The 13,810-nt window shown below is 39.8% G+C and overlaps 1 protein-coding gene across 3 annotated transcripts in view; it reads left to right on the plus strand.

Annotated features, from left to right (window-relative positions):
- Positions 1-13,810, plus strand: part of NME7 (NME/NM23 family member 7) — a 258,876-nt gene that overhangs the window by 66,473 nt on the left and 178,593 nt on the right. For all 3 annotated transcript variants that reach the window (XM_079935494.1, XM_079935492.1, XM_079935493.1), the window contains exon 7: positions 11,627-11,735. In XM_079935494.1, the coding sequence (XP_079791620.1) occupies positions 11,627-11,735 (109 nt within the window). The remainder of the gene's footprint in view (positions 1-11,626; positions 11,736-13,810) is intronic.

Raw genomic sequence — 13,810 nt, forward strand, 5'->3', positions numbered from 1 at the left:
TGGTGTCTGTCCCCAGTGGCTAAGGTTGGTTCAGTGGGTTGTGCAGGCTTCCTGGTGGAGGGGTCTAGTGCCTGTGTTCTGGTGGATGAGGCTGGATCTTGCCTTTCTGCTGGGCAGGTCCACGTCTGGTGATGTGTTATGGGGTGTCTGTGGACTTACTGTGATTTTAGGCAGCCTCTCTGCTAATGGGTGGGGTTGTGTTCCTGTCTTGCTAGTTGTTTGGCATAGGGTGTCCAGCACTGTAGTTTGCTGGTCGTTGAGTGAAGCTGGGTGTTGGTGTTGAGATGGAGGTCTCTGGGACATTTTCACCACTTGATATTACATGGAGCTGGGAGGTCTCTTGTGGACCAGTGTCTTGAAGTTGGCTCTCCCACCTCAGAGGCACAGCACTGACTCCTGGCTGCAGCACCAAGAGCCTTTCATCCACATGGCTCAGAATAAAAGGGAGAAAAAGTAGAAAGAAAGAAAAAGGATAAAGGAAAATAAAATAACATAAGGTAAAATAAAATAAAGTTATTAAAATAAAACAATAATTATTAAGAAAAAATTTTTTTAAAAAGTAAGAAAAAAAAATACGGACGGATTGAACCCTAGGACAAATGGTGGAAGCAAAGCTATACAGACAAAATCTCACACAGAAGCATACACATACACCCTCACAGAAAGAGGAAAAGGGGAAAAAATCATAAATCTTGCTCTCAAAGTCCACCTCCTCAATTTGTGATGATTCGTTTTCTATTCAGGTATTCCACAGATGCAGGGTACATCAAGTTGATTGTGGAGATTTAATCTGCTGCTTCTGAGTCTGCTGGGAGAGATTTCCTTTTCTCTTCTTTGTTCGCACAGCTCCCGGGTTCAGCTTTGGATTTGGACCTGCCTCTGCGTGTAGGTCACCGGAGGGCATCTGCTTAGGACGGGGTTAAAGGAGCCGCTGATTCGGGGACTCTGGTTCAGTCAGGCCGGGGGGAGGGAGGGGTATGGAGTGCGGGGCGAGCCTGCGGTGGCAGAGGCCAGCATGACGTTGCACCAGCCTGAGGTCCCACGTGCGTTCTCCCGGGGAAGTTGTCCCTGGATCCCAGGACCCTGGCAGTGGCTGGCTGCACAGGCTCCCCGTAAGGGAGGTGGGGATAGTGACCTGTGCTCGCACACAGGCTTCTTGGTGGCGGCAGCAGCAGCCTTAGCGTCTCATGCCCGTCTCTGGAGTCCGCGCTTTTAGCCGTGGCTCGTGTCTGTCTCTGGAGCTTCTTTAAGCGGCACCCTTAATCCCCTCTCCTCCTGCACCAGGAAACAAAGAGGGAAGAAAAAGTCTCTTGCCTCTTCGGCAGGTGCAGACTTTTTCCGGGACTCACTCCCGGCTAGCCGTGGTGCAGTAACCCCTTCAGGCTGTGTTCACGCCAGCAGTCCTCTTCCTGCGCTCCAACTGAAGCCGAGCCTCAGCTCCCAGCCCCGCCCACCCCGGCGGGTGAGCAGACAAGCCTCTCGGGCTGGTGAGTGCTGGTTGGCACCGATCCTTTGTGCGGAAATCTCTCCGCTTTGCCCTCTGCACCCCTGTTGCTGCGCTCTCCTCCGCGGCTCTGAAGCTGCCCCCCTCTGCCACCCGCAGTCTCTGCCCGCTAAGGGGCTTCTAGTGTGTGGACACATTTCCTCCTTCACGGCTCCCTCCCACTGGTGCAGGTCCCGTCCCGATTCTTTTGTCTCTGTTTATTCTTTTTTCTTTTGCCCTACCCAGGTACATGGGGGAGTTTCTTGCCTTTTGGGAGGTCTGAGGTCTTCTACCAGCGTTCAGTAGGTGTGTTGTAGGAGTTGTTCCACGTGTAGATGTATTTCTGATGTATCTGTGGGGAGGAAAGTGATCTCTGCGTCTTACGCTTCTGCCATTTTCCCCCTCCGGCCCTTATGTCTTATTAACTGGCATTTTTTCCCTTCACCTATCCTTTGGTAGTGTTGGTGTTGTACAGGCTTTGTTCCCTTGTCTACTACTATTATTGCTCTCAGTCTCCTGGTCTGTAATATGAGGTAATAGTTGTAAGTACATCATAGTGATCTTCTAAGGATTAAGTGAAATTATTTAAGTGCTTGGCATAGTGCCTGGAATATGGTATTTAATAGATGTTATATATTGATATTATTGTTTCATTTTCATGGTGCTTCCCAAATCTATATGTTATACTGCATATATCAATATATAAAAATCATTAGTATTCTTGATATATGTGAAATAACCAATTAGAAAATAAAATTTTAAAAGATTCCCATTTTTTTCTACTTTTTATTGGAGTATAGTTGCTGTAAAATGTTGTGTTCGTTTCTACTGTAAAGCAAAGTGAATCAGCTATATGTATACATATATCCCCTATGTTTTGGATTTCCTTCCCACTTAGGTCACCACAGAGCATTGAGTAGAGTTCCCTGTGCTATACTAGGTTCTCATTAATTATCTATTTTATACAGAGTTAAAAGATTTCCATTCAATGGTGAAAAACTATATGACACCTAAGATGAACCTAACAAAAGATGTGGGAGATCTTTTTCAAGAAAACTATAAATTTTATTTTAGGCAGTAAGAAAAGAAATAAATGAACATATATACATGTTCATGTATGGGAAGATTCAGTATCATAAAGATGTCAATTCTTTCCAAGTTGATCTATAAGTTCAGTGCAATTCCAGTCAAAATCCTAGCAAAGTTTTTCATTGAAACTTAAAAAAATAAACTCAAGTGAAAGAACCAAAACAGGTCCTGAACCAAGATGGTGGAGTAGGACGTGCTCTCACTCCATCTTGTGAGAACACCAGAATCACAACTAGCTGCTGGACAATCATTGAGAACTGGAACTCACCAAAAAAGATACCCCACATCCAAAGACAAAGGAGAAGCCACAGTGAGACAGTAGGAGAGGCGCAATCACAGTAAAATCAAATCCAATAACTGCTGCGTGGGTGACTCACAGACTAGAGAACACTTATACCACAGAAGTCCACCCACTGGAGTGAAGGTTCTGAGCCCCATGTCAGGCTTCCCAACCTGGGGCTCTGGCAATGGGAGGAGGAATTCCTAGAGAATCAGACTTTGAAGTTTAGTGGGATTTGATGGCAGGACTTTGACAGGACTGGGGGAAACAGAGACTCCACTCTTGGAGGGCATACACACAGTAGTGAGCACGTTGGGACCCAGGGGAAGGAGCAGTGACCCCAGGGGAGACTGAACCAGACCTACCTGCTAGTGTTGGAGGGTCTCCTGCAGAGGCGGGGGGTGGTGGTTTTGTGGCTCACCATGGGGACAAGGACACTGGCAGCAGAAGTTCTGAGAAGTACTCCTTGGCATGAGCCCTCCCAGAGTCTGCCATTACCCCCACCGAAGAGCCCAGGTAGGCTCCAGTGTTGGGTTGCCTCAGGCCGAACAACCGACAGGGAGGGAACCCAGCCCCACCCATCAGCAGTTAAGTGGATTAAAGTTTTACTGAGCTCTGCCCACCAGAGAAACAGTCAGCTTTACCCACCACCAGTCCCTCCCATCAGGAAACTTGCACAAGCCTGGTATATCTCTCCATTTGTTGATATCATCTTTGATTTCTTTCATGAGTGTCTTATAGTTTTCTGCATAAAGGTCTTTTGTCTCCTTAGGTAGGTTTATTCCTAGGTATTTTATTCTTTTTGTTGCAATGGTAAACGGGAGTGTTTCCTTAATTTCTCTTTTAGATTTTTAGATTTTTTCATCATCAGTGTATAGGAATTCAAGACATTTCTGTGCATTAATTTTGTGTCCTGCTACTTTACCAAATTCATTGATTAGCTCTAGCAGTTTTCTGGTGGCATCTTTAGGATTCTCTGTGTATAGTATCATGTCATCTGCAAACAGTGACAGCTTTACTTCTTCTTTTCCAATTTAGATTACTTTTACTTATTTTTCTTCTCTGATTGCTGTGGCTAAAACTTCCAAAACTATGTGGAATAATAGTGGTGAGAGTGGGCAACCTTGTCTTGTTCCTGATCTTAGTGGAAATGCTTTCAGTTTTTCACAATTGAGAACAATGTTGGCTGTGTGTTTGTTATCTATGGCCTTTATTATGTTGAGGTAGGTTCCCTCTATGCCTCCTTTCTGGAGGGCTTTTATCATAAATGGGTGTTGAATTTTGTTGGAAGCTTTATCTGCATCTCTTGAGATGATATTTTTTTTCTCCTTCAATTTGTTAGTATGATTTATCACATCGATTGATTTGCGTATACTGAAGAACCCTTGCATCCTGGTATAAACCCCAGTTGATCATGGTGTATGATCCTTTTAATGTGCTGTTGGATTCTGTTTGCTAGTGTTTTGGGGAGGATTTTTGCATCTATGTTCATCAGTGATATTGGCCTGTCGTTTTCTTTGTTTGAGACATTTTGTCTGGTTTTGGTATCAGGGAGATGGTGGCCTCGTAGAGTGAGTTTGGGAGTGTTCCTCCCTCTGCTATATTTTGCAAGTGTTTGAGAAGAATAGGTTTTAGTTCTCTAAATGTTTGATAGAATTCGCCTGTGAAGCCATCTGGTCCTGGGCTTTAGTTTGTTGGAAGATTTTTAATCACAGTCTCAATTTCAGTGCTCGTGATTGTTTTGTTTATATTTTCTATTTCTTTCTGGGTCAGTCTCAGAAGGTTGTGCTTTTCTAAGAATTCTATTTCTTCCAGGTTTTCCATTTTATTGGCATAGATTTGCTTGTAGTAATCTCTCATGATCCTTTGTATTTCTGCAGTGTCAGTTGTTACTTCTCCTTTTTCATTTCTAATTCTATTGATTTGTTTCTTCTCCCTTTTTTTCTTGATGAGTCTGGCTAATGGTTTATCAATTCTGTTTATCTTCTCAAAGAACCAGCTTTTAGTTTTATTGATCTTTGCTATTGTTTCCTTCATTTCTTTTTCATTTATTTCTGATGTGACCTTTATGATTTATTTCCTTCTGTTGTCTTTGGGTTTTTTTGTTCTTCTTTCTCTAATTGCTTTAGGTGTAAAGTGAGGTTGTTTATTTGAGATGTTTCTTGTTTCTTGAGGTAGGATTATATTGTTATAAACTTCCGTCTTAGAACTGCATTTGCTGCATCCCATAGGTTTTGGGTCATTGTGTTTTCATTGTCATTTGTTTCTAGGTTTTTTTTTTTTTTTTTTTTTTTTTTTGTGGTACACGAGCCTCTCACCTTTGTGGCCTCTCCCGTTGCGGAGCGCAGGCTCAGCAGCCATGGCTCACGGGCCTAGCCACTCTGCGGCATGTGGGATCTTCCCGGACCGGGGCACGAACCCGTGTCCCCTGCGTCGGCAGGTGGACTCTCAACCACTGCACCACCAGGGAAGCCCTCTAGGTATTTTTTGATTTCCTCTTTGATTTCTTCAGTGATCTCTTGGTTATTAAGTAGTGTGTTGTTTAACTTCCATGTGTTTGTATTTTTTACAGATGTTTTCCTGTAATTGATATCTAGTCTCATAGCATTGTGATCAGAAAAGATACTTGATACAATTTGAATTTTCTTAAATTTACCAAGGCTTGATTTGTGACCCAAGATGTGATCTATCCTGGAGAATGTTCCATGAGCACTTGAGAAGAAAGTGTATTCTGTTGTTTTTGGATGAAATGTCCTATCAGTATCAATTAAGTCCATCTTGTTTAATGTGTCATTTAATGCTTGTGTTTCCATATTTATTTTCATTTTGGATGATCTGTCCATTGGTGAAAATGGGGTGTTAAAGTCCCCTAGTATGATTGTGTTACTGTCGATTTCCCCTTTTATGGCTGTCAGTATTTGCCTTACGTATTGAGGTGCTCCTATGTTGGGCGCATAAATATTTACAATTGTTATATCTTCTTCTTGGATTGATCCCTTGATCATTATGTAGTTTGCTTCTTTTTCTCTTGTAATAGTCTTACTCTTCATTTTAAAGTGTATTTTGTCTGATATGAGAATTGCTACTCCAGCTTTCTTTTGATTTCCATTTCCATGGAATATCTTTTTCCATCCCCTCCCTTTCAGTCTGTATGTGTCCCTAGGTCTGAAGTGGGTCTCTTGTAGACAACATATATATGGGTCTTGTTTTTGTACCCAGTCAGCCAGTCTTTGTCTTTCGGGAGCATTTAGTCCATTTACATTTAAGGTAGTTATTGATATGTATATTCCTATTACCATTTTCTTAATTGTTTTGGTAATATTCCTATTACCATTTTCTTAATTGTTTTGGTAATATGTATATTCCTATTACCATTAAGAAAATTACCATTTTCTTAAATGTATATTCCTATTACCATTTTCTTAATTGTTTCTTAATTTTCTTAATTACCATTTTCTTAATTATTACCATTTTCTTAATTGTTTCCTATTACCATTTTCTTAATTGTTTTGGGTTTGTTATTGTAGGTCTTTTCCTTCTCTTGTGTTTCCTGCCTAGGGAAGTTCCTTTAGCATTTGTTGTAAAGCTGGTTTGTTGGTGCTGAATTCTCTTAGCTTTTGCTTGTCTCTAAAGGTTTTTATTTCGCCGTCAAATCTGGATGAGATCCTTGCTGGGTAGAGCAATCTTGGTTGTAGGTTTTTCCATTTCATCACTTTAAATATGTCCTGCCCCTCCAATCTGGCTTGCAGAGTTTCTGCTGAAAGATCAGCTGTTAACCTTATGGAGATTCCCTTGTATGTTATTTGTTGTTTTTCCCTTGCTGCTGTTAATATTTTTTCTTTGTACTTAATTTTTGATAGTTTGATTAATATGTGTCTTGGCGTGTTTATCCTTGAATTAATCCTGTTGGGACTCTCTGCGCTTCCTGAACTTGATTAACCATTTCCTTTCCCGTATTAGGGAAGTTTTCAACTGTAATCTCTTCAAATATTTTCCCAGTCCCTTTCTTTTTCTCTTCTTCTTCTGGGCCTCCTATAATTCGAGTGTTGGTGCGTTTAATGTTGTCCCAGAGGTCTCTAAGACTGTGCTCAATTCTTTTCATTCTTTTTTCTTTATTCTGCTCTGTGGCAGTTATTTCCCATATTTTATCTTCTAGGTCACTTATCCGTTCCTCTGCCTCAGTTATTCTGCTATTGCTTCCTTCTACAGAATTTTTAATTTCATTTATTGTGTTGTTCATCATTGTTTGTTTGCTCTTTAGTTCTTCTAGGTCCTTGTTAAACGTTTATTGTATTTTCCCCATTCTATTTCCAAGTTTTGGATCATCTTTTTTTATCATTAGTCTGAATTCTTTTTCTGGTAGACTGCCTATTTCCTATTTGTTTGGTCTGCTGGGTTTTTACTTTGCTCCTTCATCTGCTGTGTGTTTCTGTGTCTTCTCATTTTGCTTATCTTACTATGTTTGGGGGTCTCCTTTTCTCAGGCTGCAGGTTTGTAGTTCTTGTTGTTTTGGGTGTCTTTCCCCATTGGCTGGGGTTAGTTTAGTGGGTTGTGTAGGTTTCCTGGTGGAGGGGACTAGTGCCTGTGTTCCGGTGTATGAGGCTGGATTTTGTCTCTCTAGTAGGCAGGACCACATCCGGTGGTGTGTTTTCGGGTGTTTGTGACCTTATTATGATTTTAGCCAGCCTCTCTGCTAATGGGTTGTGTTCTCTGTTGTGTTCCTGTCTTGCTAGTTGTTTGGCATAGGGTATCCAGCCCTGTAGCTTGCTGGTCGTTGAGTGGTGCTGGGTCTTAGCGTTGAGATGGAGGTCTCTGGGAGAGCTTTTGCCATTTGATATTATGTGGAGCCGGCAGGTCTCTGGTGGATCAATGTCCTGAACTTGGCTTTCCCACCTCAGAGGCACAGGCCTGACACCTGGCTGGAGCATTAAGACCCTGTCAGCCACATGGCTCAGAAGAAAAGGGAGAAAAACAGAAAGAAAGAAAGAAAAATAATAATAAAATAAAAGTTATTAAAATAAGAAATAATTATGAAAAATAAAAATAATTAGTAAGAATTTAAAAAATTAAGTAATTTAAATAGAAAGCAAAAAGGGCTTCCCTGGTGGCGCAGTGGTTGAGAGTCCGTCTGCCGATGCAGGGGACATGGGTTCGTGCCCCGAGCTGGGAAGATCCCACTTGCTGCGGAGCGCCTGGGCCTGTGAACCATGGCTGCTGAGCCTGCGTGTCCGGGGCCTGTGCTCCGCAACGGGAGAGGCCACAGCAGTGAGAGGCCTGCGTACCGCAAAGAAAAAAAAAAAGAAAGAGCAGAGCACCCAAAGCAAAAAAGAGATCCACCAATGATAACAAGCACTAAAAACTATACTAAAAAAAAAGGACAGACAGAACCCTAGGACAAATGGTAAATGCAAAACTATACAGACATAATCACACAAAGAAGCATATACATGTACACTCACAAAAAGAGAAAAAGGAAAAATGTATATATATCTATATATTAAAAAAAAACACAGGAAGAGAGCAACCAAATCAATAAACAAATCTACCAATGGTAATAAACTGTAAATACTAAACTAAGATAAGCAGAAAATCAGAAACAAATTAGATGCAGAAAGCAAACCCCATGTTCCACATGTAGATGTATTTCTAATGTATTTGTGGGTAGGACGGTGATCTCCACGTCTTACTCCTCTGCCATCTTGAAGGTCTCCCCTCTAGCATAGCTTTTTACGTCTGAAAGAAAGGTGATAGAAAAAGTTCAGGACTTCGGAATCAGTATGACCTGGATTTGAATCATCACTTTGCCACTTGCCAACTTGCAAGGGCTTGTTTCTTAATCTTTTGGAGTGTCTGTGTCCATATAAATTCTACATATGTTAAATAAAATGTTTCTGAATTTCAGTCATTCCAAACTATTTATTGAGAAGCTACTGTGAAAAACGCAAAGTCCTGACACATGGAGCTTATAGCTTTTCTGATGGGGGGCATGTCAGATAGTAAATAAATAGACCTATAACTCTGATGTCTATTAGTAATTGCTCTGAAGAAAATACAGCAGGGGAAGGATATAGAAAAAGACCAGGATTGTGTGTGGAGTAGAGGTGTTGAATGTTATTAAATATAGCATATAGAAAGTCCTTATAATATCTGGTTTGAGGAGCGATCAGAAGGAAGTGAGGGAGAAATCCAAGCAAATGTCTAGGGGAAAGAGTGTTCCAGCAAGTAAGGGAACAATACATGCAAAAACTCTGAGGTGAGAGCATATTTGCTATGTTCAAGGAACAGTGAGGAGGTGAGGCCAGTGATGCTGGGGCAGAGATGTGTTTCATGGAAATAGCTGGAGATTAGGTCAGATATAGCCAGGGCCCAGGTCACATAAGGCCTTTTAGGATACCTAGGACTTTGAAATTCATTCTGAATGAGATAGGAGGTCGTGGAGGGTTCTGTGCAGAGGAGTGACATGATCTGTTTTTATTAGTTTCATTCTGACTGCTGTGTTAATAATAGACCAGGCAGGGTAGGGGTACTTGTGGGAAAAGTTGGACTGGGAGATCAGTTAGGAGGTTAGTGCAGGTATTAAAGGGAGAGATGGTGGTGGCATGTCACATGGAGCAAGGTGACAGATGTGGAGGTAGGTGGTTGGATTCTGGTTATATTTTAAAGAATTTCCTGATAGATTGGACAGGTAGAGAGGGATCAAGAACCACTGTGTTCTTTGTTTTTGTTTTTTGTTATTTATTTTTGGCTTACGCAGTTGAAGGGTAAGGAAAAGGGTGGGACTGAACAGATTTATGGGAGACAGTGGAAATTCGAAGTCTGTTTTGGATGTTTTAAATATGAAATGTCTGTAAGTGGTAGATATGGATGTGGAATTTAGGGAGGAGGTTGGGCTGGAGGTTAAAATGTAGGAGACATCAGGATACAGGTAACATTTAAAGCCATGGGACTTGAGGGCCTCAACAAGAGAGTGACAATAGGTAGAATAGTGACAATAGATAGTACTAGACCCCTCTCTAGTACTTAGGGGTCTGCCAAAGGGGAGAAAGTCATCAAAGGAGACTGAAAAGGAGCAGTGGGAAGAAAACCAGGTGATGAAAGCATTCCAGGACGTAGGGATCAATTGTGTCAAATGCTGTTGGGTCAGGTAAGGTGAGGTCTGAGAATTATCCAGGGTACTTGGCAACGTGGAGATGATTAGGGATTTTCATGAATAGCCTTTGTGGAATGAAAGCCTAATTAGTTGTAAGTTTAAGAGGAAATGGAAGAGAAGAAGTAAAGACAGAATAAAGACATCTCTTTTGAGGAGTTTTGTTGCAAAGGAAGCAGAGAAAGGGGAACTGTAGACGGGACAGGCCCTTTCCAGTTTGCAACCCTCTACCCTGCCTTCTTGTCACACCAGGTTTACTTCATTCACTCATTGATTACCTACCAGGACCCTGTAGGTATCTGAGTTTTCACCTGTACCTTACACGTTCTCCGAGAACATGTAATCAAAGCATCTGGTACAGGACTACAAGCGGTAGTTGCTGTTACTGATCAAGAAGAGTAATAAGCAAAGGCAGCAATACGATAGAAAGATACTTGTCTAAGGAATGGAACATTTTAATTCTAAAGTGTCATTAACCCCAGAATCACTCAAGTATATACACTACTATCTGAACCTTTCCTCATCTTCCCGGGATCTTTTTTTTTTTTTTAATGAACACCAGTGTGGCACACTAACACATCCTACGATCTTTCAATTTTTAAATTCAGTGAAAAGTGAGTATTTACTTTGAGCTATTTGTTTTAGACGCTGAAGGACCTACACGGCTATGCAAGTTAGTTCTTTTCTTCAAATTTACAATTCATGGGGGGCAATTACCAAAATAACCACAACTTTGGAGGAGTACAGTGTACTGATTGGGGGTGCATCAAAAGGGGCTCCTGGGGGAGATAATATTTAAAGTGACCCTTTACACGTTGGTATGGTTCTTTGGAACAGAGGGCTTTGTAGGGAATAGAAATAATACTAGTAAAAGCTTAGAAGCAGGAAAGCATATGTCTAAATAGTTTACTGATTAGTGTGGCCATCTTTGTGGCTAGTTCAAATTGCTGGGTGGTTATTTTAATGAACTATGTGCAAAGCAAATAGCACAGCCTGAATCTGGTTATAAAATAAGGTTCATGTGATTTGACTTTAGCACTATATGTAGTTAATTAGTTTTAACTGTAGCTCTGATTCTTGAATACTAATCTGTTTCTATAAAGATTTCCTAATTTTTAATTGAATTTTACATATTTTAATGAAAAGTTTAAAATTGGACCTGTGTCTCATAAACTGATGCTTTGGGTAAAATAAGAACTTTGTATTGATTACTTCCAATATTCAAAATATGTTAAGACATTCTCAGCTTTAATCCTGAGACAGAATGATACATATTGTCATTGCTTTAATACTTCTTTATATGTTCTTTTAAGACTTAAAACAAGGTTCAGTTAGTCTTTGTAAAAAGCATTTTTAGAAAATTTGAAGAAAAGAATTTATGTTGTGAAACTTTAAAAGTAATTGCATAGTTCTTTTCCTCTCACGTAAATATTCTAGGAGTTTGAGAAGAGATTGTAATGGAGCAGGACCCTCTGGGGCCTTCCTGAGGCAGACACTTCCCCCATATCCTCTGCTTTAACTCCTCTCTGAAGTACCTGGATAATAGTATTCTGTGCACATTTCCTGAGTTGTTTTACAGATTTGTAACAAGATTACATGTGCCAAAGTCATTTCTTTCTGTCTTTAGGAAATGGAGTTATTTTTTCCTTCGAGTGGAGTCTGTGGGCCAGCAAACACTGCTAAATTTACCAGCTGTACTACTTGTTGCATTGTTAAGCCCCATGCCATCAGCGAAGGTAAGTGCTGTGTTGAATACAATATAGCCAATACATTTTGCTAATAGGAGCTTATTTTGTTAATGTTTGTTTTTTCTTGATATATTTTATATATAGAAATTAAAGTATAATTTTAATATTTTCATTCATTTTTTTTGAAGGCACATGAATAAAGGTGACATAATATGAGGGCAAAATCTATCTGAATCTGTATCTTTCTGTTTGTATCTGAGCATTTCTAAAAGGTGTTCCTTGGGTTGCTGATTATGGTCGTGCTTACTGGTCTTGTTACTGGTCCTGTTACTGGTCTTGATTCCTTGACTTACTCTGCCTCCTGTCCTCCCAACCACATGACTGTGATTCACTTAATTCACTTAAACAGCACTCCTAATCTAGAACAATATCTACCATATCTGCAGTATGCCCTTTCTGAGAAAGCTATAGAAACTTCTTTTGGTTCTCTGTATCTGAAACAAAGTTCTTTGACTGATGTGTGTGTGTGTGTGTGTGTGTGTGTGTGTGTGTGTGTGAGAGAGAGAGAGAGAGAGAGTTTGTACATTTTTTCTTCATTTTCCTTCATCTGTTTGTTTTAGTCTGCTCAATGTATTTTTGTCAGCCATCCCAAATCCTTTTGGAAATGGGATGGGGTATAATTTAAAAGATCATCCTTAAAAAACTAGAATATACTAAATAATAGATGAATGAATGGATTTTTAAAAATTTCATTTTCTAAATATTATATGGGTTTAAATAATTTTTAGTCTTTAAAGATTAAAACTATATTTCATATACCCATATTTGATATGTAACAGTAGAGGCATATGAGTTAAAGTATAAGAAATTTTTGTTAAATCTAATCAGATGGCAGAATACTTTATTTAAACTTTGACATTTCAGGGCATTTTTTCCTTGTTTCTTTTTAAACCTCAATTTTAGGGATGCTTTAAAACCATTCTGAAATGTGTAGTTAACCCAATTCAGCTTAAACTGTGGTTACAATTAAATATAGTTTGAAGTTTCATGTTGAATTTATTATTAGCTTTACTTGGCCCCCTTTCAATTGCTGGTTTATGTTTCTTTTTCTATAATGATCTGATTTCCTGGTATATTTAATTTCACCTGTGGTCTAGAAGAAGAGATTTTTTAAAAAGGAGTTATGAAGAGAGCAGCTGAAATGGAACAGGGAGTGTTACCTTCTGTTGATTGTCCACTCCCCCAAAGAAGACCTGAATGACTTGTTGATTAAGCAAGACTGAGTTTACTGCCTACTACAGTAAGGAGATCACACCTGGATGGAGTCTTAGTGGACTTCACAATGGAGAGGTCACGGGCAGATATTGTAGAATTTCAGGTGTGACCTTGAGATATGTAAGGTGGGTCTGTCAGTGCGGTGATATGATTGAAATGGGGCAACATTTATGATATAGTAGTTTAGAATTAGTAGAAACAGTGAGGCAAGGATTTTAACCAAGTCTTAAAAGTATTTTGTTTGATGAGTGAGTTATTTGCCCAGTTGAGGGAATATTGTGAACTGTTTGAATAGACTATTGTTGAGATAAATGGACTTTTGGGAGGTTCCTGAAGTGAACAATGAAGTTATTTAATGATTTACAGCTTTATCTTTGTGGGTAATAATTTCTTGGCACAAATGATAATGTCATGTGGGTGTAGGCGGCCTTAATTCTTAGTCCTTTAGTTAATTTACATGGATGCGGTGATTCACTTCTGACTTCTAAGAGAGCTAGAAAAAAAGAGCTTAGTTTGTGGAATAGATGGTGGAAGAAAATAATAGGATATACTAGGATATTTGCAGTCTTTTTACATATGTAGATTGAAATATATTTTGTCATTTGGGGACTCAGGTTTTAAAAGGGAAGAAAAACAAGGTGAATTTTTCTGTTTTTTTCCGAACTTAAAAATTATGCAATGTGTTTGTTTTTGATGTCCTTAGTATTATTTATATGTAGTTAGTTTAATTCCATTGATGAAATGAATTATTTTTCCTCTGAAATCAGGCTGTGTAGGTTTGTATTCTGGCTCCGCTACTTACTAGCCATGAGGATATTGGATAAATTACTTAACCTCTTTGTACCATG

This window comes from Stenella coeruleoalba (assembly GCF_951394435.1).
Source record: "Stenella coeruleoalba genome assembly, chromosome: 1".
Lineage (NCBI taxonomy): Eukaryota > Metazoa > Chordata > Mammalia > Artiodactyla > Delphinidae > Stenella > Stenella coeruleoalba.